At 39.4% G+C, this 25,049-nt stretch overlaps 1 protein-coding gene and 1 long non-coding RNA gene across 2 annotated transcripts in view; one reads left to right on the top strand and one right to left on the bottom strand.

Moving 5' to 3' along the window:
- CCDC6 (coiled-coil domain containing 6) overlaps window positions 1–25,049 on the bottom strand; it is a 71,250-nt gene that overhangs the window by 17,231 nt on the left and 28,970 nt on the right. The window contains exons 3-4 of the mRNA XM_074958827.1: window positions 12,338–12,466; window positions 1,500–1,603 (exon numbers count right to left, since the gene is read on the bottom strand). Coding sequence (XP_074814928.1) covers window positions 1,500–1,603; window positions 12,338–12,466 — 233 coding nt within the window. The remainder of the gene's footprint in view (window positions 1–1,499; window positions 1,604–12,337; window positions 12,467–25,049) is intronic.
- Window positions 6,090–15,424, top strand: LOC141990931 (uncharacterized). The gene is made up of 3 exons (XR_012640295.1): window positions 6,090–6,269; window positions 11,703–11,843; window positions 14,644–15,424. It is a non-coding gene; the product is annotated as an uncharacterized LOC141990931 (long non-coding RNA).

Consider the following 25,049-nt stretch of genomic DNA (forward strand, 5'->3'; position numbering starts at 1 on the left):
AAAGATAAGAGATCAGAGCACAGCAACATTCATAAAGTGTACATTAACACTTTTTCCCGGCACTATTGATCTACTGAATATATGCATTCACAGACTGTGTTTGTTGGAGAAAAGTAAACTAGACACAGCTTCCAAAATAGGTATTCTATTTAGTATCCCTGCACAGAAAAGTATTTCACATCATATTTCTATAGCTAGGGTTTCAAATTACAGGAAGCCTAAATTTAAATAACTGGAATCTGTCTTAATTATTAGGGTTTCAGGCACCATATGCTTTTCGTATAAAGTGAGCTCTGCAACAGAATGATGTGCTACATAAAGGTTCTTGAAGTCAAGGTAGAGAGGAATCTGCCAGCATGAAAATATGAAATTGTTCTCTATTAGACACACACTGGTCAAAGTCAAACAGGAAACTATGCAGCTGAAGCTGAACACAGGGATAAGACAGCATAAGCCCTAGATAGGGGCCCATTCTTCATAGAGCTTTTGACACTGGTATGAGAGATATGGTTTTTTAGAGCATTTCCCATTAAGCGGGCTACCATTCAAGACAGAACTATAAGGACAAATGTAAACTACTTTCAGTGGTATTTTTAAACCCTGGGCTTATTCATTACTACTTGTATTGCAGAACTTCCCAGAGGCCCAATCAAGAATCAAAGGCCTCATTGAGGTGGATGCTGTACAGCTGTGTAACAGAAGAGTCCCTGGCCCTAAGAGCTTATAAACTTATGCCCTTTTTTGATTTTCTGTGATGTATTATGAGGGTCTAAAAGATTTTTTGAATTTTTTTTTAATCATGAATATATCAGGAATGTCAAACCTGAGTGTCCCTACTTTTGCTGAAGAACCTCTGGGAGGTCTCAAGAATATTAAATGTGAGCTGTAATACCCTTACAGCAGGGAAAGATTGTATAACATTATTTTAAGAGAGCCTTTGGTTAAAGAGTCGTCACTGAAATTAAAAAGCTATTAAAAGACAAAACAAAGTTTAAAAAAAAAAAAAAAGATGAAAAATATCTTCTCCCAAATTACTCAGTTCTCTCTCCATTCTTGTGATGTCACAATTTCACTCATCCTTAAGTCAGTCTTCCAGGCTACAAGGGACCTGACTTTCTTATGGGATAAACAAGCAGAAAAGAAAAAAACAAAACACTTTCAAGACTTCTTTATACAAGATAAAGCAGCAAAGAAAGGGTACAAGCCCAGTTGTTTTCTTTGCAGGTCACCTTTTAAAATAGCATTAAAATCAGCCTATCAGCAAATAGTAAGAGCAAGTTTGCAAGTTCCTCCCTGGTTTCCCAGTTCCCTTGTTTCTTGTACTACTACTTTTTAGGAAATTTAAGCAGCCAAGTATGTGATACATTGTCTCTTGTAAACAAGTAACTTTTGAAATGTTGTAACTTCTATGCCTTTGGCAGATCAAACAAGCCTGTTGCGACTGAAAAATGAAGTATTAAATGGTGTATCTATAATAATGAACACATGACAAGACAAACCGTTTCTCTGCTTCAAGTTTATCCATCCTCTTCCAGAGACGATTCACTAGTGCTTCTTGTTCTTGTTCCAATGTATTTTCAAGGTCAATCTTCTCTCGTCTTAGCTGAGGAAGAAAATTGTTTGGTGAAAAAGATGGGAATTGACTTTACTGTGTAAGATTTTTATTCTGGAAAGTTTCATATTCAGTCTATTGCTAAATGTGGGGGGGAAAACCATAGATTCATTAAAACAAAGAGTGAATAGCGTCAAAGTAAATGGAGATCATGGAACCACATCAATAAAGGTACGTAAACTGCCTTAAGTGTGCATTGCCTTTTCTCCCTACATGGACCCCTTCTTCACAGAACCTCTCATTCCCAAGTTTGGGTTGCTTTGTCTTTTCCCATACCACAGAGAGGCAATGTGGCCAGCAAGTGAAAGGATAGGTCCTAGCAGAGACACCACTCATTGCATATGTCACAGTAATTTTAATTGACAATGTATTCACTGCTTACACATCTACTGTATATACAATTATTTTTATGGGTAATTTTAAAAAAAAATTTAAAGTGGAGAATTAAACAACAAAAGTTGACACTACAGAGGTTTATGTTTGCTTGACATGACAGGAAAGTTGTGTGCACCACAGGTAAACGCAGAGAGCAATGAAGAAAAGTGGTTTCTCTATTTTTAGATAACTGTTATAGAACCAAATTCTAATACCAGCAGAAACTAGGATACATAGAGTTTCTCAGTTATCAAATGGCTATTAAAAGACTAGTAACCATTACTGATTCAAGTATGAGCTACCAGAAAATAGGAAAAATCCAACACATCAAAATATCCCAAAAGAAGCTGGACAGTAGTCAGTTCTGGATGAGAATGCATTGCAAGTTCAACAGGCACAGTTGTAACTGTGAAGACATCGAAGTTCAGTAGCTCTGAAGAGAAAACAGTAATGAAATGTACTTAGGCTTTAATACTTTGCCCTTCTATACCACTTTCCATCTGTTGATCTCAAACCAACCAGATACAGTGGAGTCGCATCTTACGTGGGGATTAGGTTCTAAAGTCAGCACGTAAGGCGAAAATCACGTATAGTCAAATTACCCTTGAAAATCCCTTAAATCGCCCATAAAATACAGTATACTGTACATGGTTTTGTGTATACATCCCTGTACAGTAATATGTATAAATGTATAATGTATACAGTAATGTACAGTATAATAAAGAGTATATATGCAAAATATAATTTTACAGTACTGTATTTTTAATTACAGAGGGGTAATTACAGGGGTCATCAGGGCTTGATGTCGATCCAGGTGACGGAGAGCTTGGGTGATGGAGAGCTAGTTGTAGACGAAGTGGTTGGCTCTGGTTCAGCTTGAGAAGTTGATTGCATAGGCTCATCTGCTGCTGGTTGTTTTCCCTTGAAAAACATGGTGATCAGCAACTGTCGCTGTTGTCTCTTGAGCTGCTCAAACATTTCTTGATATGGTCTCAAATCGTCTGTAATACTACTTGTGATTTTGAGGCTTCATTCCATAGAGGGATCATATTCAGAAATTAAATCATTCCAGTATTTCGCTCCTTGGAACACTTCAGCAAATTTATGAAGATTCCAACTTGCGGCTCTTCCTGTTCGTCGTCATCATCTTCGTCTTCTGTAGATGATTTTATCAGTTCCTTTAAGTCTTCGTTAGTTAATGTTTCTCTATGGCTCTCAATTAATTCTTCAATTTCTTCCTCAAAGATGTCGACGAACCCATCACCACCCACTTGCCTGGCCACCTGAACAATGCGTTTCACTTCTTTGTCAATGGTTGGGAAATCCTTAAAATCATTCACACATTCTTTCCACAGTTTTCGCCCACATGCGTTGGCTGTTTCAGGCTTGATTGCATCCATTGCCTATTTAATATAAGTGATGCAGTTGGCAATGTTGAAGGACTTCCAACTCTCCATCACACTAAGATTGGGATCAGCATCCATAGCGCTATGTATCCGTGAGAATGTAAGCCTCGTGTACGTGGCCTTCAAACAGCAAATCACTCCTTGGTCAAGAGGCTGGAGGTGGTATTGGGGGGGAGAAAGACTACTTCAACGTCGTTATACGCAAACCGGAGTGCCACAGGGTGGCCAGGAGCATTGTCTACGATCAGCAACACTTTAAAGTCAAGTCCTTTCTCTTCAAGGTACCGCTTGACCTCCAGAATGAAACACTTGTGGAAACAATCCAGAAATAATGCTGCCGTCACCCAAGCCTTTTTATTTGATTGCCAGAATGCAGGCAGGAGATTTTTGTTCTTGCCTTTTAGGGCACAGAGATTTGCAGCCCTGTAGAGCAAGCCAGGCTTTATTAAATGCCGAGCCGCACTGCCACAAAACAACACAGTCACACAGTCTTTAGCTGTTTTGAAGCCAGGGGTTTGTCTTTCTGATTTGGAAGTGTAAGTGCAGTTGGGCATTTTTTTTTCCCCCCCAGAAGAGGCCAGTCTCGTCAGCATTAAAAACTTGATCCGGAAGATAGCCCTTTTCTTCTATGATTTTCTTTAATTGTTCAGGGTAGGCTTTTGCTGCCTCTTCATTGCAGATGCAGTTTCACCAGTAGTCTGCATGTTTTTGAAGTTGAAGCGGTTCCTAAAACTGTTAAGCCAACCTTGGCTGGCTTTGAATTCCTTCTCATCAGAAGGCTATCCTTCTTCAGCGGGAGGTTTGAACAGCACATAGAGGCTAAGAGCCTTTTCTTGCAACGTGTTGCCATTGATAGGCACACATTTACGGTTCATGTCTTCCAGCCATAAGTTTAATGCCTTTTCAGTCTTCACTAAAGTCTTATCACGCACCTGGCTTGTCACCTTAGCAGTTTTTGGAGCACTTGATGCCACGGCTTGACGAATTTCTCTCTCTCGAATCTTGATGGCACGGATGCTAGATTCGCTGTGGCCATATTTACGCGCCATGTTGGAGACCAACATACCGTCTCTCAATAAGTTCAACACAGCCAGTTTTTCCTCCAGCGTTGGAACAGATCACTGTTTCTTCAGTTGAGCACCAGATGAAGTAGTTGGCTTGCGTTTAGGGGCATGTTGTATGAAAATTTCATGTTGTATGAAAAATATGTACAGTATCTTTAAACACTAGAATCACACTCAGTTCGAGATGCTCACACTAAGAGAGGCATGCAGGAACTGAGACTGACTGAGGGAACAGCAGATTCACTTCTCTCATCTCACGCTCACTCCGGGGCATACACTCATTGAGTGGAATGGTGGGAGGAATCGCCCGCACTATTTACAGGTATCTTGTTATTTTTCTTTTTTTGTCGAGCACATATAGTTGAATTCGCGTAAATTAAATGCGCGTATGATGCGACTCACCTGTACTACCACCACACCTGATGTGGAAATAAATTTTCTCATTTTACAAATGGGAAAACTGAGGAACAGAGATTATGATTTGCTCACAGCCATTCTGCATATTTATGGCTGAGTCAGAAATTGAATCCAAATCTCTTGAATCTCAGACCTGTGCTTTAGCCCTTATATACAGTGCACCCTTCCTCTAAGACAAGTGAATTGTCATTATTAATAAATTAATTCAGATACCAAAGCAAAATTAGATATTGAAGTGCTTCATGAAATAGTTTACCTTCCAAATGCAAGTTTTTGATCCATGCACAAGTTTTTTCATCAAAGCAGAGTACAAAATTTGTTACTGCTAATGAAAAGACTATTGTATTCAAATCATGACTTTTTTAAAAATGAAAATAAATCTCTACCATCAGTTAAAGAAAGTAAAAAAACTGAAGGAAGAACTAATAAGCCTTTCCTTTGTATTTGTGTGACAGAATCTTTAATACAGACAGTTATTTTTTAATTTTAAAAAGTGCTTTTGAATTGAGATTCTAGATTAATAGTTAAGAAAATTTATACTTAATACAACCAAAAGTCAAGTCCAGAAACAGTATGTTGCAGTAAACATTCAAGGCATTAGAATGTGGATCCTGACTCTAGCAAAAGCTGAAGATATATACTGAAAGTGTTTAGCACACTGCTCTTTAGCCAATTCATCTCTCCAGTGCTTGGAAGAATACAGGACATTCTGAGAATTCACTCCTCCCTACCGCCAAAATTACCACCATACACATTGTTACTACACCATGAAGGTATGCAGAGGGAAGTTTAGATTGGACATTAGGAAAAACTTCCTAACTGTCAGGGTAGTTAAGCACTGAAATAAATTGCCTAGGGAGATTGTCTAACCTGATCTTAAAAATCTCCAATGATGGCGATTCAACGAACACCTGTCAGGGGTGGTCTAGATAATACTTACTTCTGCCATGAGTACAGGATAGTGGACCAGATGACCTTTCGAGGTGCTTTCCAATCCTATGATTCTATGATCACCTGATGATAGGGGGTGACTACAGATCAGCTGTTGCAGTACAGTGGTCTCTGCATCACTTAATACAATTCAGATTACATTAATCGTATCTGAACTCTTCTTTTAATTGCTTTTACATTTCAGGTACAGCCTAGCACAACTGAAAAAACCTTATGTGAGGAAAACAAAGTAATATAAATTTTCTTCAGTCAATCAACAATTACCAACAAACTCAGATTCCATCAGATACTAAAAATAAATGAGCCTTGCATCATGCCCTGAAGGTCAAGAGACAGGCTCTGATGGACTCCCAAGTGAAGCGAACTCCAGAAGCAAGGGTCCTCAACCATGGATGTTCCACTGCCACTAGTGCACCTGCAGCAGCACAAAGTGTTCAAATATAGGTACGGAAAGCAAATATCTCCTTATAGACCTTAAATGCTGGAATGGGATGTACATAAGAACAGCCATATTGGTCCATCTAGCCCAGCATCCTGTCTTCTGACACTGGCCAATGTCAGGTTCCCCACAGGGAATGAACAGAACAGGTAATCATCAAGTGGTCCATGCCCTGTTGCCCATTCCCAGCTTCTGGCAAACAGAGGCTCAGGACACCATCCCTGCCCACCCTGGCTAATAGCCACTGATGGACCTGTCCTCCATGAACTTATCTAGTTCTTTTTTGAATCCTGTTATAGTCTTGGCCTTCACAAAATCCTCTCGCAAGAAGTTCCAAAGGTTGACTGTGCATTGTGTGAAAAAATACTTCCTTTTGTTTGTTTTAAACCTGCTGCCCATTAATTTCATTTGGTGACCTGTAGTTCTTGTGCTATGAGAAGGAGTAAACAACACTTCCTTATTTACTTTCTCCACACCAGTCATGATTGTATAGACCTCTATCATATCCTCCCTTAGTTGTCTCTTTTCCAAGCTGAAAAGTCCCAGTCTTATTAATAACTCCTCAGACGGAAGCCATTTCATACCCCTACTCACTTTTGTTGCCCTTTTCTCAACTTTTTCCGATTCCAATATATCTTTTTTGAGATGGGGCGACCACAACCACACACAGTACTCAAGATGTGGGCGTACTATGGATTTATATAGAGGCAATATGATATGTTCGGTCTTATTATCTATCCCTTTTTTAATGATTCCCAACATTCTCTTTGCTTTTTTGACTGCCACTGCACATTGAGTGAATGCTTTCAGAGAACTATCCACAATGACTCCAAGATCTCTTTCTTGAGTGGTAACAGCCAATTTAGACCCCATCGTTTTATATGTATAGTTGCGATTATGTTTTCCAATATGAGTTACTTTGCATTTATCAACACTGTATTTCATCTGCCATTTTGTTGCCCAGTCACCTAGTTTTGAGAGATCCTTTTGTAGCTCTTCGCAGGCAGCTGTGTTCTGCACTAAGGAGCTTCCAAGTGGACTTCAAGCACAGACTAAAGTCAGTTGTGTCTACAAAATGAGTTTGGCAGGGACTAGTTACATTTTAAACTAAGGGCAAGGGGCTATGGCTACACGGTTAAGATCGTACACTACGCTCTGATTAATAGGAAAATTCCCACTGTCAGTGGAAATTTGCATAGACACAGATGATAGAATATGGTCCTTAGGTTCTCACCAAACTTAGTTACGTTCAGCATTCTATAATGAACAAATGGTATTTTTAGGACCACAATAATTTCTGCACTTTGTTTTTCTTTGCCATCCATCCTCCTTTCTTTGGTTTTCCACCTATATCCCCCTCAAAACTCCATATTTTGTGCGTATTGTTCTTTCTTCCCTATGCTTTTCCTTTGTCTCCTTTTTGAACTCTATTGAGTTGAACTATCCGCAGGACTTGAACTTACTGTTTCCCACAGCATCCCAACTCTACCTCTGGGCTTCATCCATCCCTTTTCTCCTTCACACCTTACCATATTGCTGGCCCCAAAGAGTAACCTTTCTTCTTAAGCATCAAATCCTGTTCTCTTTTTGTTCCAAGAACTAGGGCTAACGGGGCGGTTGCAGCCCTAGATTCTACTCTTAGCTAAAGTCCTACTTATCTCCCCAACTGCATCTCTTCTAGCTGCCCTCTGTGCTTTGCTCATTAGGGAAGCAGCTGAAAGAAGAAACAGTAAGAGGCCACAACTAGCATTGCAATCACAACAGCAGACTACAGCACGTGGATGGCAAACTGTGACAACCATCTCATCCTGTATCACTGCATCAACAATGGAGAAGCACATTACAGTTAATTTTAGCTAAAATACCCAGCTAATGAAATTGCCAGAGTTTCAAATTTAGCTGTTATGCTTCAGAGTGTGATGTCTCAATGAGAGTTAAAATCTCTCAGATCTATTGTTTTCAGCTATCTGCCTTAAGACAAAGAACTACATCACGTAAAATTCAGAAACACAAGGGAAAACAAATATTTTTAAAACAAAATGAACTGCAGAATCATAACTGTCAGAATGGATTACTCCTGGAGTGGGTTGCCCTGGCCTGTGCCACAAAAACAGCACACTATAGTACTCAAATCTGGAAGAGATGAAGGCACTTCAAGTTCTGCACTAGAGATAGTGAACTTAGTCATGTGCAGTAGAAGACACAATGGGTCACCAATACTATCTGAGAATCTATGACAGTGTTGGATCCCACAGAACCCCAACACAGCAAGCAATGTAGCCTCTGATGTTAACACATATTGTCTCCACAATAGTTTGAAACCATTCCTTAAAATCATCCTTCCTCCTCCTCAAGCATAACATCAACATCAAGATAGTCTTATTCAAATCTAGCACCAGGTCTGCCACACCTAGGTAACTCTGGGGAAATCATTCTCTCTCTGTGCCTTAAAATCCCTACCTGTATAGTATTTCCCCTTTCTTGCCTTTTGACTGTTTCTTACCACATGCATATACAGGTTGTAGCACAAGGGGGTCACAATCTCAATTGGGGTCTCTAGGCATTAACATAACAGTAACAGAGGAGTTAAGTGTTGTTTCAATTCATCTCCTTAACTTTAAAAAAAAGTGTGGGGGGGGGGGAGAAAGAGAAATAGTAAGAATGTGCTATAGGGGGTTTAAAGGAACTTCGGATTTATTTTACCATACTGAAAAGAGAAAATTATATAAACAAAAACTAACACACCAAACTCATAGGAGCAAGAAAATTCAAAGACAAGATTGACCATCTATCCTTGACTCAAAACAACTTTGCACAGACATAAAATTAGTGCATTATACCAAGTGCCTAAGTACAAGAAAACGGGAGGACAGCACAGTAACACCGCAGTCCTTTTATCTTTGAACTTCCTTGTTTTTTGAACATTCTAACAAAAACCTACTTCTTGTATTTAAATTTGATTATTAAAGTTTTGTGTTCCACAATTTTACCAAGCTGTCTGCCCAAGATACAGTAACATCACAAATACTAATGAATTTACAGAGAGACAAGGTGAGTGAAGTAATGCCTTTTACTGAACCAACTTCTGCTGGCAAGAGAGACGAGTTTTCAGGTTTACCAAGACTTCTGTATCAAGACCAGAAGAACAGTTCTGTGTAAGCTTCAAAGCTTGTCTCTCTCAGCAATAGACATTAGCCCAATAATACACATTACCTCAACCACCTGGTCTCTCCAATATCCTGGGACCAAACAGCTCCAACACACAAGAAATTTACAGACACTATTTGCACTGATATTTCAATTCAGTTTGTCTGCACTTTAGTTCTAAGTGGTCTCCACCACCACCTTGTGGCTAAGAGAGTTACTTCAGTTTAACGTTTGTTTCCAGATTGTGATGGTCATGATTTTGTCAGGTACTACGTCCACCTAATTTTCTAATCTATATTTAAGTATCAGACAGAAAAACAGAATAATATTTAGTATATATAGTATTTGACATGTTCAAAGTGCAAAACAAAGTAGGGGGCATAAAATCTGGTTAAAATAATTAAAATCCATGTTTACATTAAAAAATTTTTATTTAAATCAGATTTTTTAATTACATGAGAATTCTTTACTTTCATCCCATTTTATAATGTTCCATTTCTAAAGTGTATGTGTGATACTTTCATTAGTTTTCCAGTTACTAGTAGGAAAAAAACATCTATGTAAATTCTGGAATTCTACTAGTCTCACATTTAAAATGCTCTTCTATGCTGAAAAAGACAAGTCTAGGGCCTTGTATTGTGAGGAGACCACAAATTCAAACAACTTGATTAGCAAATAGCCTGTGACATATTTGCAACCAACATATCCTTCCAATATGCTCAATTTCCATAAATAAAGAAAGCTGAAATCCTCTGGCAAGGCGATGCTTCATCAGGTTTTGCCTTTTGAAGTCAATGGCACATGTACTCATAAATCACTATGTGCTTTTGAAAATCCCACAATTAGGTGCCTAAATATGGGTTGGAAAAGTCTGGCCTACCTTTATAAAAAGTTGACAGTAATTTTGTTAATATACTGAAAGTAGAAATAACTTTTCAGTGTGAAGCTTTTGGTTTTGAAGTGACAGCTTTATGCCACAAGAAGTTGAATAAGAACAGTTTTTGCTCCCTAATGATGCAATGTCCATGCTTAATTTTAAACAGAGAAAGTCCCACTGAAGTACAGTAAATGCGAATCAAGTACACCTGCTTAAGTGTTTGCAAGATCAGGACTTCACTTTCCAGTATTTTGATTTTTGCCTCTAGCAGTGTTGTAAAATTCAAAAGATACCCTATCCATAAAAGTATTGTAAAAAATTTATAATTTAATTCATTAAAGTTTTCACCTAAAATTGCGACAGCACACATTTTCCAATTAGTTTTACAGAGCCTCAATTTAAATCAATTATAAAAAATCAAATGATTTAAAAGTCACTCCATTCCAACATTACAAAGACAACTCCCAACTCATTTGAAATCATCTGCAATAGAATATAAAAAAATCCCATAAATTGGATTACTAAAAATGGAAGTGTTAATTCTCTATTTACAGTCTATTTATGTTTTGCATTTTGGGTATAATTTCTCCAACTTTGTTGACAGTTTTATTACCTAGTATCATGTATGAACATAATGATATGCTTGCCCTTGCTCTGGGAGTCCTCATGTAGAGTCTTTCCAAGCCACTTTGGGAGTGTACAGCTTTTCAGTCTATTTCCCTGAATCCCTGCACAAAGCCAGGATGAAACAGGAGTTTCTCCTGCTACACTAAACTATTCCCTGTGTGAAGTAGAGACCGCATTTTCCCTATCCACAGAGCAGGGGTGGGAAACACGTGTCAAGTGGGGGTAGCATATGCACTGTAAGAGACAGCATCTAATACGTGGTGAAGAGCAGCAGCTCGCACCAGCCCCATTACCAGTCTGTTTACGAGCCTAGAGGCTAAGTGCTAGACAGTGCTAGACACAATATTAGCACCTTTAAAAGGTGTGAGTGCTGGCGGAGAGAAGGAGATGATTTTATTGTCATTTATATAGTCTATATTTCAATATTAATTTTAGGTTTCAGAGTAGCAGCTGTGTTAGTCTGTATTCGCAAAAAGAAAAGGAGTACTTGTGGCACCTTAGAGACTATCAAATTTATTTGAGCATAAGCTTTCATGATGCTGTTTTCTAAGTTACTTTTTCTAATGTTTCCCTCTACAATACAGAGATAGGACATCCGGGTCTGGAGGGAAGTCACCCCTCCTTTCCAAAGTATTGCAAGGTGGCCCCTCAGGTGTGTATCACTCCTATGAGATGGGAAAGCAGCAGGGTCATAAAGTAGATGCTGGAGCATTATGTTGAGGTAAGTGGATTTGGAAATATGGGGAGTAACTTTCAACCAATAATTTTTTTCTGTGTGGTCTTTCAGTTGCATTAAGTGTGAGAGATACTGCTGAAGCAGTGGACAGACTGATGTGCAAACTTCTCCAGTAGAAGTACATACACTGAGGGGAACGATGTGGTGTTTGAGATGTGGCTGCTGAACAACAAACATACATCTGTTTTTAAGGTAAAACCATGTGGGACTAAGCTATGTTTTACTCAGTTATTTTATCATTTTGTGCTTTCCCTTGCTTCATTGTAAACACCTGTGTACCGTTTCAAGGACTTGTATGTGGCTACAAGTGCGTACAGGTGAGCTAATATGTTATAATGGTGGTGGCAACACCAGTATTTCTCAGTGCCCAAAAGGCCAACGTACTTTACAAACCTTGTAACAGCCCTGTGAAGCACTATTATACAAATAGGCAGTCTGAAGCATAAGATTAAATAATTTACCATAAAGATCACAAAATTCTATCAGCTATTTCCTTTGAATATAACATTTTTTTCCTATCCCAAAACAGTAAAAAATTGAACAATGACCTCCAGCTAAATTATAGATTTTAAGAAATGGGTCAAATTTTTAAATCACTTTTTCCCCCAGTGAAAAAAAAAAATCTGAACAGAAGTTGTTCTCTAGGATAAACACTTTATTTCAAAGAACAGAAAATAGATGTTTACCTGCTCCAAAGTGAGCTGCTTAGAAATAGTATCGTTTTCCAGTTTTTTAATTTTCTTCATCAGCTTGTTCACTTGAAACTCCTGTTCCTGCTCTAAATGCTGCTCCAGTTCAGCCTTCTCATGCTGTAGCTAAAAATTCAAGAAACATATGAAAATATTTCAATGCAAAATTAGAAAAGACTACAAAGCAGATTACACAGGACTATAAGCAACACCACATTTATTATTTCTGGATATTAAAGTCTTCTCTACTGGCTATATTCAACTCTCACAGAAGATCTGAAAATGTACACCACACTTTTTAAGATCAACATTTTAAATTATGTTTAATATATAAAACAGATTAACGTAGCATAAATTTCCAAATATTAGCAAAGACAAAAATCTTTCTTGCGTTAATCCCATCAAACGGGGTCAGCTCTTGGAGTCCTCCCCATCCAAAGTGCTCTGTTCACTGCCATGTCCTCTATCTCACCACGTCTTTCTTTATGACATCCCACAACTTCTTGAGTCAGCCTCTTTTTCATTGAATCTTGATCTGTTGGACTCTTAGCTGTCAGGACGGTACTTGACATAACCAAACCATTTGAGCCTGAACTCCATTTTTTTTGTTTATGGGCGTTACTTTGAACATTTCTAACACACACATTCCTTCTGGGGTCTTTCTTGCTTATCCCATTCATCCACCTCAACATTCACATTTCTCTGGAACAGATCATTCACTCATCCTTCTTTGTTGCCCACATTAAAGCTGGATGGACTATACTTTTACAGACTCAATCTTACTGGTATCTTCTTGTCACATACTACACCACTTATCTCTTTCCATTTGAGCCATGCATTTATTATCCTAGCTCTAATTTCTTCCTCCATTTCCCCAGATTCTGGAACACAGATACTTGAAACTTTACCTTTTCGATACAGTCTGCCCATCTAGTTTCAAGGATAATTCTTCACTGTTCACATTGTTAAAATTACATACCACCTACTCTTTTTCCTATACTTATTTTGAGGCCATGTCTGTCCAACACATCTCCCCTTTTTTCAAGATCCTTTTCGAGACCATCTTTTCCCTCACTGTATAGAACAATATCATCTGCAAACAGCATGCACCAAGTTGCCTCCTTCACTAAGTTCGTTGTGAGTGTATCCAGATGAGGATAAACAAGAAAAGGCTCAATGCTGATCCCAGACCTTTTCCAATAGTTTGCCTGTTTTACCACTAAAAGTTCTGACTATTGACATCGCCCCTACGTACAGGGCTTGAACAAGCAGAACAAATTTTTAATACCATTTTCTCTCTCATTCACCACCAGATCTCTTAAAATGCATGCACTTCCAATATTACAAGTTGTATGAAAATTGAGAAATGCTGTTATGTAGCATAATATTGTTAAAACAGAGGGAACTTTCTAAGAAAAAACACAATTTCTAATTTCAATATCATAGGTATATTATTCCCTAGTCTTATACCTTCGTAGACCAGAATTTAAATCCTGCGTCTGATGGTCATATCTTCAAGCTCACCTTAAATACCCACCCAACACCACTTCCAAAAATATGATATGACTAGAGTTTTCAGAAGAGAGAGTTAAGACTGTAACACGAGGGACCGGAGCAATAACAGAAATGCACGTAAACCTTGCACAGCAGTGCCTAGCTCAAGGTAATGCAAGTTTTTCACTTATCAATTTAAAATTTGCTCTAATTTTAAAAAAAAACTGGACCCATTCTCTCATGAAAATTAATACCAAAGCCAGCTGCTGATAATCAGGTTAACTTTTAGTTAGTGAATTAACAACAACGAAGAGGTACATGACCAACAAGTCTTAGGTCAGGTCTACAATGAAATGTTATATTTGCATAATTACTTTAATCAGGATGTGAAAATAAACCCACATCCTTGACCAATGTAGCAATGCTCACATGGCTGCATCTACACCACGGGTTCTGTCAATGAAAGAGGGCTTCCATGAATCTAGCTAATTTCATTTGGGGAGGTGATGTTCCTAGACCAACAGAAAACCCTTCTGTTGATATAAAGTGAGTCTACATTACACTGCTGCTAATGTCAAGTGTGTGATTATGGACTGTTAACATCAGCAGCCTATCAGACAAATAAAATCAGAAAGGTTGTTCAAAAACTAACCTAATAAATGATATGAACCAGAAACATTTATTATTTAATCAAGTTTTGCTGCAACTGCATAATCTGGCTCATCACGTCATGGTTGCTAATGCTTGGGTGTGGAATCTGCATCAGAGGAAATGAGGAGGCTCACTCACTTATGCTGTACCTATTGTAGGACCCATTAAATCCGATCCTAGCAGCGTGAGCACACTGCAGCCAAAGCACAAGGTTGTGCTGATCAGAACTCCAATGGCTCCATCTGATTTTCGGCAAAGCCAACAGTGCTCCAGCCACATGAATGCTTTCTTTTCTACTTGACTCAAATATATGAAGCACATCAGAAAGCTGAGTACCTGAGGAGCACAGAAGAAAGCACTGCCCAAGTGAGAAAAATTGGTAAGGACTTGCTGTGCTGGGTTCTGCAGGATTCTGACCTCTTTGGTGGGCTGAGAAGCAACTTCCTGGGGCTCTTCTCCTCTTTGTTCTTTTGATTCCACAAGACAAAGTATGGCAGAAAACTAGTGGTGGTACTTTCCCAGACACCAAACTCTCATGACAAAGTGTGATGTCACCCTCAGATTGCACAGATCATCCCTCTCCTTTCTTACTTACTTTAATCAGCAGTGAAATAGTTAATAATGCTGACATTTCAATCTCGCTTTTCCCCAATAACAGCTGCAGGTTGGCATGGCTAAATCTCTCACTGACACAGAAAACATCCACTTAAGTAAACAGTGCATTAAGGGAAGGGTGGAGTATTTTCAGATCGACACTGCTTTTATGTGCAGCACTTAGGTATTAGTGATGGTTGCTTATAAATACACAGACAGCTGCGATTTGAAGAGAAGGGTAAAAAATATGCACTTGGCAACTGGAACTGTCAGCTACATAACATTGTCTCAAAGATGAAAATACTAAGTGGTGTAGTAAATGGGTGTTTTTAAAAGGCAGCAAGGTAAAAAGATGGGCAGGCTTAGGATAAATTTAAGACTGCAAACAATTTAGATGGCCAGACAGCTAAAAAGAAAGCTGTGCAGTGACAGAAAGCATCAGAAATGCTCCCAAAAGACAGTAGCAAATACAAAATTGATGTAGGTGTAAACAAAAAGTAGTCTACTGTCAACGCCTTTGGTTTGTGTATTATACTTGGCTGACGATTCAGTGCAAAATTAAGTGAACATAATTAATTTTCCCCTTTATTGTAATCCTGGTATCTTATGAGTTTCTTGAATTCAAATGCATTTTCCATTCAAATGCATATTTACATTTGACTCTCGTGGAAATAATTAGTCTTATTTCCCATGAATACAGTTTCAGATAAACTGAATAAAATCTAATAAAATCTTTTTATAGTCTGTCTAGTGTCTTCAACCACAGATATAATCTATTTGGATTTTTAAAAGATATTTCTGAAACTGAGAAGTTACACAGGCTTTGTTCCCAGATGCCATCAGGTAAATGATACACATTTTGTATGCAAACAATTATTTCATTTGCATCTTGGCATTAACATGACATTTGAGTGGGGTCAGCAGCTTGTTTTTACAAGATATAGTATTTTCAGAAGGACTGTCAAGAAGAGTCAGATATCAAATCTATTTTTATTGCCCACTTAGTTTGCTCGAATACACAAATTATGCCTATTCACTTGATGGTGTCCCCTTTAACATTATCCACAGGTCATCATGTGAGATACACCAAATTTAGAACTAGCAAATAGTACAACATTGGTAAAGGATACTGACAAAGCAGAATCTCACTAATTTTTAAATGTAGAGAGTCAAAAGGATAAATGAGTTTGTAAGTAAAAAAACTCAATTATCCCTTTGGGAAACCTGTTGCATGCAAGATTAATTTTCAAAATATATTCCATGAAATCTCAAAAGGTGTGACAAGTGCATGCAGGGAAAAACTTGCAACAACAAATCCTATACCAAACACATCTAATGGAGTTATGCAAAGAAAGTTATCATAATTCTCAAATGAGTAGTTAATTTTAACAGAGTCCCTGAATCCTATGTTTCCAAACTTTTCAAAGACTTGGTTGGTCAGCAGAACCCGATCAAATAAAAGACAAATACAAGACATTTAATTTAAAACAAGGGCTGTAAAAATAGTTATTAGTGAAGTGGTTGTGTCACTAAAAGCCTTTTTTCAGATAATGAAGGATGTACTTCATTCCAAGATGTCTGCTGAGGTGGTATTTTATCTCATTGTGCAAATGCAGCATTTTACCAGCAGAACCAAATACTGTGTTGCATAAAGCTAATTTAACACAGTGCTTCTACAAGCCCAATAAATAAGCATACAAATTTTACTAAAGACTAATATCAACCATTTAAAAACATACATTAGCAAACCATGCTATGCCATACTACAGCAGAAAGCACAGTCTAAGAAAGATAGGCATCCTGGGTAAGTTATCTGCTTCTCTTATTGTAAGTGCAAGTCAAGCGAGCAAGTAATAAAAATGTTTCAAAATCAATTTTATAACAGTTGAAAAACTAATGCAATTTTATTGTGTTTTATAACTGCAATGAATAATAGCATGCTGAATTGGGAAATTCTTATGAAACTACTAATGGGAGTTCGTGCTTTGGTAGTCAGCTTGCACATTTAAAATGTATTAGAAACATTCTAGGAGCTCTTTCCAGATGCCACTCAATGCAGAGTGTAAGTCCCTTGCAATCTGAAGAACAAAGATTCAACAATGCAACAGTTCAGGTAACATGAAAAAAAAGTCACTCTGCCAACAGTTTGGCAATTGCATAATGTGGCACCAATTATTTCTTGGCAGCAGAACAATAATAGCTTGAAAAAATAAGAGGCCAAGAATTCTACCTGGGTTAGCAGAATATATCACAAGGCTTCCCTGTGACGTCTAAAAGTCTTTCATGTATGTCAGTTTATCTTAAATTTCTCAATTAACCAAAATTGCTTAGGAACACATTAACTTTAATTTGAGAAAGTTCAACTCCAGGTCAGCTCAATGTTGAGATCAGAAAGAATGTTTTTGAGTCTTAACATTCCTATCATTTCAGATTAGGATGGGCACCCAAGATCAGGTGTTTATTGCCAAACAGAGAGAGGAGAGAATTACAAAAACTCAAGACTCTTTTTATGGACTTAATTGGAAGTCTGACAGCCTCCAATGGAAGTCCAATCCAAAACAGAATCACTGTCTGAGACAGGAAGGATTCTGTTTGAAGCACAGAAATCCCATATGGAAGAGGAAAGATGCCAGTTCACTATTTAGCGGTCTTTTTTCCTATTTTTACATCTTCTCATGACAACACTTCTCAGCCACATGTGTGCAGTATCCCTGAACAATTACACATGACCTTTGCTCCCTTACCTCACTCTGGAGATTGCAACAAGCCCAGCCTAATACACTTCATGGAGTAAGAAACTTGAAGCTGCTCTCAAACCAGAGATGGTGCAGTGTAGCTTAAAATAACATGTCCTATTTTTAAGTGTAATGAGCAATGAAGTCAATGACCGCTGGAAACCTGCCTATCAAAATTAACTAAACAAAATTCACTGTACATGATTGGTATTCATTTTTCTTATATAGAAAATAGGTTTTTGGCTTCAGTGGGAGTTGCTTGGTGCCCACCACTTTTGAATATCAAACACTGAGGAACCTAATTATGAACACTAGGATCCTATTTTTGAAAATCTTGGGCTATGGTAATGCAACATTACGGTTATACAATTCAAATAAAGATGGAAGTTACTTACCATAAAACTGGAGGTTCTTCGAGATGTGTGGTCCCTATCTGCATTCAAACACATGGGATACACATGGGCATCATGCTCCTGCATCTGGAATGTTTTGTAAGCAGTGTCCATTGGCCCACATGTGTGTGTAGATCTCCTTGTGCTCCAAACTGAGGGCATAAAAGGTCTCTCCAGTTTCCCTTTCTTAGCGCAGTTCAAACAATCCAGAGCTGAAGGGACAGAGGATGGGTAGTGGAATACAGATAAGGACCACATGTCTTGAAGAACCTGCAGTTACAGCTAAGTAATCTTCATTTCCTCTGAGTGATGGCCGTTATATGTATTCAACACGTGGGAGATTCACACGCAATAAATCAGACAGGAGGTGGGTGCACAGATGCAGAAGTGACAGCTGACTGTAGTACTGCTATCCTCAGAGCTGTATCCACAGTTGATGACTAGACTGGAGAGTAATGTCTCAAGAAAGTATGCAAAGAGCTCCAACTTGCCCTCTGGTGGAATGAGCCCTCACTCTCTTCAGAGTGGGAATATGAGCTAATTGGTTACAAAGGGTAATACCACCTGAGATCCATTCTGAAAGTCTCTGCATCAATGTAGCTTGACCCCTCACGATTGCTCTGCTTTGGAAACAAATAGTTAAGGAGTCTAACAGCCTTCATTCTTTACAGATAAAAAGCCATAGCCCTTTGGACATCTAGAGAATGCAACTGTCTCTCTTTATCTGAAGCATGTGGTTTTGGAAAAATACTGTTAAGTGGATTTTCTGACTCATATGAAACTTGGAACCTACTTTAGGAACAAATCTAAGATAGGTTTGTAATGGGACTTCTTCTTTATAAAAGGCAGTATATGGTGGGTCTGCCAGAGTGCTCCGAGCTCACTAACTCCTCTGGCTGACATTATGGCTACCAGAAAGGCCACCATCATGGATAGATGGGCCACAGAGCACATGACCAGAGGTTCAAAGGTGAGTGACAACAAAACAAAAACTGAGATACTACTGAGATTCAAACTTCCCCATTGGTGGAAAGGACTGAGAATTCCCTTCAGAAACCTAATTGTGACAGGATGAGTGAATATTGTATGATTATTCACCGGAGGATGGAAAGCACAGATTGGTGCTAAATGCAGTCACAGAAAACTGAGTACAAGACCCAAAGACTTAAGGGTAAGTATATACTCTAAGATAGCAGGGATCCTGGCTGATTCTGGAGTCAACTCACACTGATGAGCCCAAGGGGAGAGAAACTTCCATTTTGCTAACAGCTTTTTGTAGTATTTTCTGCTTTGGTTAAGGATGGATTGTACCCTTTCAGAATGTGAGCATTCTACTTCTGATGCCCATTCAAATAGCAGGATCTCAGTTGAAACAGTCCCACACTGTAGTGCTTGAACCCACCCTTGTGCTGTATTAGAAGCTCCAGTAGTGTGGGGATGTTCATGGGTAGGAGAACTGAGAGCGTCAGCAGATCCATAAACCAGAACTCTCTCTGCCAGTTGGGTGCAATCAGGATGACTCAAGCTCTTTCTTGGTGGATCTTCTGCAGAACTTGTGGCATCACCGGGATGGGAGAAAAGGCATATAACAGGCAACCCTTCCGCAACATTGACAAGTCATCTCCCATAAAGCCCTTGCCCAGGACTGCTCTGGAGCAGTACCAAGGAAGTTTCCTGTTCTCCCACAAGTTGAAAAGGTCCCAGGCTGTTGTTCCCCATTCGATCAAGATGTCATTGAGAACCAAACTGTGGATCTCCCATTCATTATTTGCAAAAAGGTCTGCTTGGGCAGTCGACTAAGGAGTTGTATACTCCTGCTAAACAAACTGCTGACAGAGTTATGCAATGGCTGATGCAACAGTCCCAGGAGGTGACTGCCTCTATGCACAAGAGGGAAAGATTTCACTCCCCCCTGCTTGTTCATATAAAATATCACTGTCATGTGATCTTACATTATTTGGACATGTCTGGATCAGATGAATGGGGGGAGGGAGGTGTTGCAGGCATGACAAACCGCAGGGAGTTCTAGTAAATTGATATGTATTCTGGACTCGCATAGGGTCCAGATGCCTTGTGGCATATGATCACCCATGTGAACACCCCAACCCAAGAAGGAGGTGTCAGTAACCATGCTTGCTTCAGGGGTTGGTGTGAGGAAAGGGATCCCCACACCAACCTTCTCTCATTTTGTCCAGCAAATGAGAGAGTTAAACTTTGGGCACAACTATCACCTTTCTGTGTACTCATCAGAGAAAGGCAACAAAACAGCGAGATGCCAGGCTTAGAGGCTGTGAAGATGAAGTCTGGAAAACAGCACGATGTGTGCATGAGGCCAAGGAAAAGGCCTGCTTGACAAGGGTCCCATAGTGACCTGATATATGAGAACACTCATGGCCTGAAATCTCTTTAGATGTAGATACACTCTTGCTATAGTTGAGCCCACTGTCACCCCTATAAAAATTTAGGAATCTTGTGGGAGGCAATGTGGACTTTTCATGAATGATGCAGACATCCACGGAAGGCAGAAGGCTGAGCTAGACACTGGTTGCCCGCTAGACTTCCTTGTAGGAACTTCCCATCAGAAGCCAGTCGCTGAGCTAAGTTAAGACTAAATCCCTGTCTTCTCATCTAAGCTGCCACTACTGAAAAAATCTTCGTAAAAAACCCTGGGTGCTATAGCTAGGCCAAATGAAAGGACTCTGAATTGGAAATGCCCATAAATCAAAGAGGAACAAGGAAACTGCTGTAGGCTGGGTGGATATCAGTTAAAATATGCATCTTTCATACTGAGAGCCATGAAATATGTGTCTTCCTCTAACAAGAGAATTATTGATACCAAGGATATCATGTGGAATTTTACTTTCTGAATGAACCCATTCTGCTGTCTCAGATCAAGAAGTGGCTTCCATCTCCCATCCTTCTTGGGAATCAAGAAGTAAGGGGAATAGAATCCCTTCACTTGATGTTGAGGTAGAACCTTCTCTCTGACTGCTCTTAGGAGATCTTGTCGTAGAATCTCCTCATGAAAATCAACTGGGAAAGGGGGATTTGTGGAGAGGAGGTACCAGAAACTCATTCAGATAACGGCCATTAATAATCTCTAATATCCATTTGTCTGTAGTTTGGACCCTCCAGTATTTGGCAAATTGGGTAAGGTGGGCTCCCAATGTCAGAGGAGGGGAATAAAGGGACATCAATAAAGGATACAGGTCTCAACAGTCCCGTAAAAAGAAGTTCTTCACCTCAGAGTTAGAGTATGACATGGGGGTGGATGTTGCAGAGATTGGATTCCTATGTCTAAGCTCTCTGTCTCCTACATGGTGACTCCTGAGGATGTTGGTGGTAAAACCACTAAGGAGGTAGTCTTGTCCTTTAACCCGGTCTACAGTGTTTTCTCTTCGGAGGAGAAGTACAAATACCCAGCGAGCAAAGCACTGTCCTTGAGACTTTGAGGGCGTGCAGAGACTCACCTGCCTTCTTGTGGAATAGGTTAATAGTATCAAAGGGCAGATCTTGGATGGTACTTTCCCACCTCACTAGGAAAAGCTGAGGATTGTGACCATTATTGTAGCCATCCTCCTCGCACTATCTACCACATCCACCACAGCTGGGAAGGAAGTTTTGATCACCAATCTGCCCTCGTCCACTAAGGCCTCAAAGCGGGCTCTCTCTATCCTCCTCTGGGAGCTTGTCCTGGCATTAAAAAAAATTATTATAACTAGTAACATCATATTTGGTCAAGAGGGCCTGATAATTTGAGATCCTGAACTGGAGGGAGGTGAAAGAAAAGACCATTCTCCCGAAAAGGTCAAGTTGCTTCTGTCCCTTATCAGAGGGAGTTGCCTTTGGGTGTTGCTGCTTGAACCTGTCTGTAGCTCAATATTGCCAGTAGGATGGATCAACTGGTGGTGGAGGATCCCATGGCACAGGGTACCACCCATCTTTTGACTGACTATTTCGTTGGAGGCTGGAACTCTGATTTTCTGGGGGTCCTGTCTTGTACCACCTCTGTCCGATGCTGCAAAGGCTCCTGAGGGGCCTCAGACTCATCTGAAAAGAAAGCCAGATCCCTTATCTCCAGTGGAACTGACAGTACCGATGGCTGTGCCCCAAGGTTAGCAGGTGGGATGGGAGAACAACTCTGCCAAGCCACGATAGCCTCAGCCATCCCGGAATAGAGATGGTCTCAATAGGAGGGATGAATACTGATGGGGGGAGCAAATATGTTCTCTGAGATGTTCTAGGAGATTCCAACTCAGACCATGTGGCGGCACAAAGGAACTGGAGAGAACTTTTATGCCTTTTGTTTGCTTCAGCGCACGTGTGGGCCAACAGACACTGTTTACAAAAAATTCCTGGACACAGGCACATGCCTGTGCATGCCTATCCCACATGTGATATACCCATAGGGACCAACAATTGAAGAAGAACCAATAATTGCAAAAGTTAAGCTGCTAAACAGGTGTTCATTTGACCATATTACAGACAAGCACTTCTATTCCCATTTCTTCTATGGGATGGAGAATTTGCTTTACAGTACCACAAATTTCTCTTCTCAGAAACAGTCGTTCATATATATATGAATGGAAACTTCCGCTTTCATAAATGGAGGTAGATCAGAGCCATGAGTAACTGACAAGATTTCAGCCAAATAATGATCTGCAAAACTCATCAACTTTAAAATTAACCTCAGTTCATAACTACCTAAGAAAATTATATACAATTAGTGTATATTTTAGTACCAACTGCCAAAGTCCAAGATCCCCACAGAAAAAGGGCAGGACAAGACATTTCAAAGAGGAAAATTTTATAATTCTGTAGGGTAAGCTCTTCAGGACAGGGACCATTTTCATGTTGTGCCTTATACACTGCTCAGCATATTCCTGGTGGTTGGGGAAATGTGTTCCCGCACCTTTGTTTTCTCATTCCAGGGTATGTCTGGTAGTTTAGTATAGTACTACATCTGGGATATAATCAAGCCATGACCTGTTCTGGGGGATAGGTTTGTACTAGACATACAACTAGACATACAAATAAAGGTTTGGTTTTTTTAGGTTAAGCATTAGTGCTTTAAAACAGCAAAAAAGTTTCTAAGAAGTATTGTGGAAGAACAAAAAGTATAAAACACAATCCTTTGTGAAAGTATGGAGGGAAGAACAAACGAGTGCTTCACATACTTTCTCCATTGAAGCATGTCCTTTTTCAGCATGAAGAATTATGTACCACAATACTTATGACTGGGTAAGTTTTCTGTGATCCAGCTAGATCTATGTCTTGCTCTATACCATGAAAAATATTGTTTTTTCCTCTTTACATTCTGGTTGGTTGGCCAGAAACGATAAGCGGAACATCTGGTATCATTTGTCCTTCATAAGCACAATTTTATCACTATCGATATCAAGGGTAGAACAGATTCTCTCAGATCAACTGAGTTGGTACTAGGGAGGGGAGGATAACACCCTGTGATTTTTGAATTACTGAATGACTACTTTGACAGAAATATTCATGGGAGCTTTAGGACATAAGACTCATAGGACTGGAAGGGACCTCGAGAGGTCATCTAGTCCAGTCTCCTGCACTCATGGCAGGACTAAATATTATCTAGTCATTAATCTTTTGGAGAACTACAGTACTATTTTTCAGTGAATAAGACAGTAAGCTCTAAAATCTTCTGATCTGGCATTAGGGCCATCAGGAATTAATCTAGATTGTCAAAAACTAGAGTGAAACTAATCTCAATGGACTGAATGGGACTTGGGGCGGGAGGCCTCTGCAAACTAAAATTCAGACTTGAGGCTGAGTACTGGTGAATACAGTGTAGTCAGAATTTTACCTTTTTGGACCTAAATTCTATAATCAAATTAGTTACCGAACGGGGCACATGGTGTCAGGTTATGGGATGTTTTGTTTTTTTACAAAATTGCCCACCATTTGATTTCAGGGAGCTCCATCCAGAGAACATTCCCAACACTGTGGCTAGCAGAAAAGCAGTGTAGGCATGGTCTACATCAGCTCTATTCCCTCTTGTGACTGACCTACTGGGGGAATCCCTAGCTAAAGTTTGGCCAGCTTCTAGTTCCACTGGCCACCAGAGCAGCACAAAAAACCAAGAGAACTCAGTCCTAAGCATTATAGCTTAGGTTGTGAAGTATACAGTTGGTTCACCTTTGAAAGGTTAGTCATAGCAGTTTTGTTTTACTGACTCCACTAGTGATTTGAACTGCTCCTGCTCTTCCTTTTCCTAAGCAGTAGCAGAAGGAAATTGACAAGAATATTGGTTTCCCTCTGATGCTGCTAGTCAAAGCTATCAGTAATAGCCACGGCAGTGGAGCAGTTTCATCGGTTAGTCCTTTGACTCAGACGCTCAAGGTGTTTTTCAAGATCTGCAGGAGACCATCAGTCCCAAGGAATCTGAATAAAAATACTGAGGGTCTCTCTTTAGTGGCTTGCTCCTTTTGAATTAAGTTCCTGATTTTGCTAAACTTCTCTTTGGAACAGAATCTTTTTCCCTGTGCCAGTGTCTTTCAGGACTCCCAGATGAAAGAAACTGAAGGTGCATGACTGCTCTTTTTGTAGTATATTACTAAATCATGGTTTGCTACAACACTGACTATATGTACTTAACTCTTCTGACTTTCTGGAGCATGTAAATATGTTCAGTTTGCGACAGCTGTAGACAGGAAGTTTATTTTAATTTCTGTAATATGCATCTAATGTCACAATCGGTAAGTCTATACAACGCATACACTTTTAAAACAGAGGAACTGGAATACAGATCAAGCAGCTGAACTCTAAACCAGAAAGACAAAATTTTTATTTACAAATAAAATGAGAGATATAAAT

This window comes from Natator depressus, chromosome 7, assembly GCF_965152275.1.
Source record: "Natator depressus isolate rNatDep1 chromosome 7, rNatDep2.hap1, whole genome shotgun sequence".
NCBI classification, from domain to species: domain Eukaryota; kingdom Metazoa; phylum Chordata; order Testudines; family Cheloniidae; genus Natator; species Natator depressus.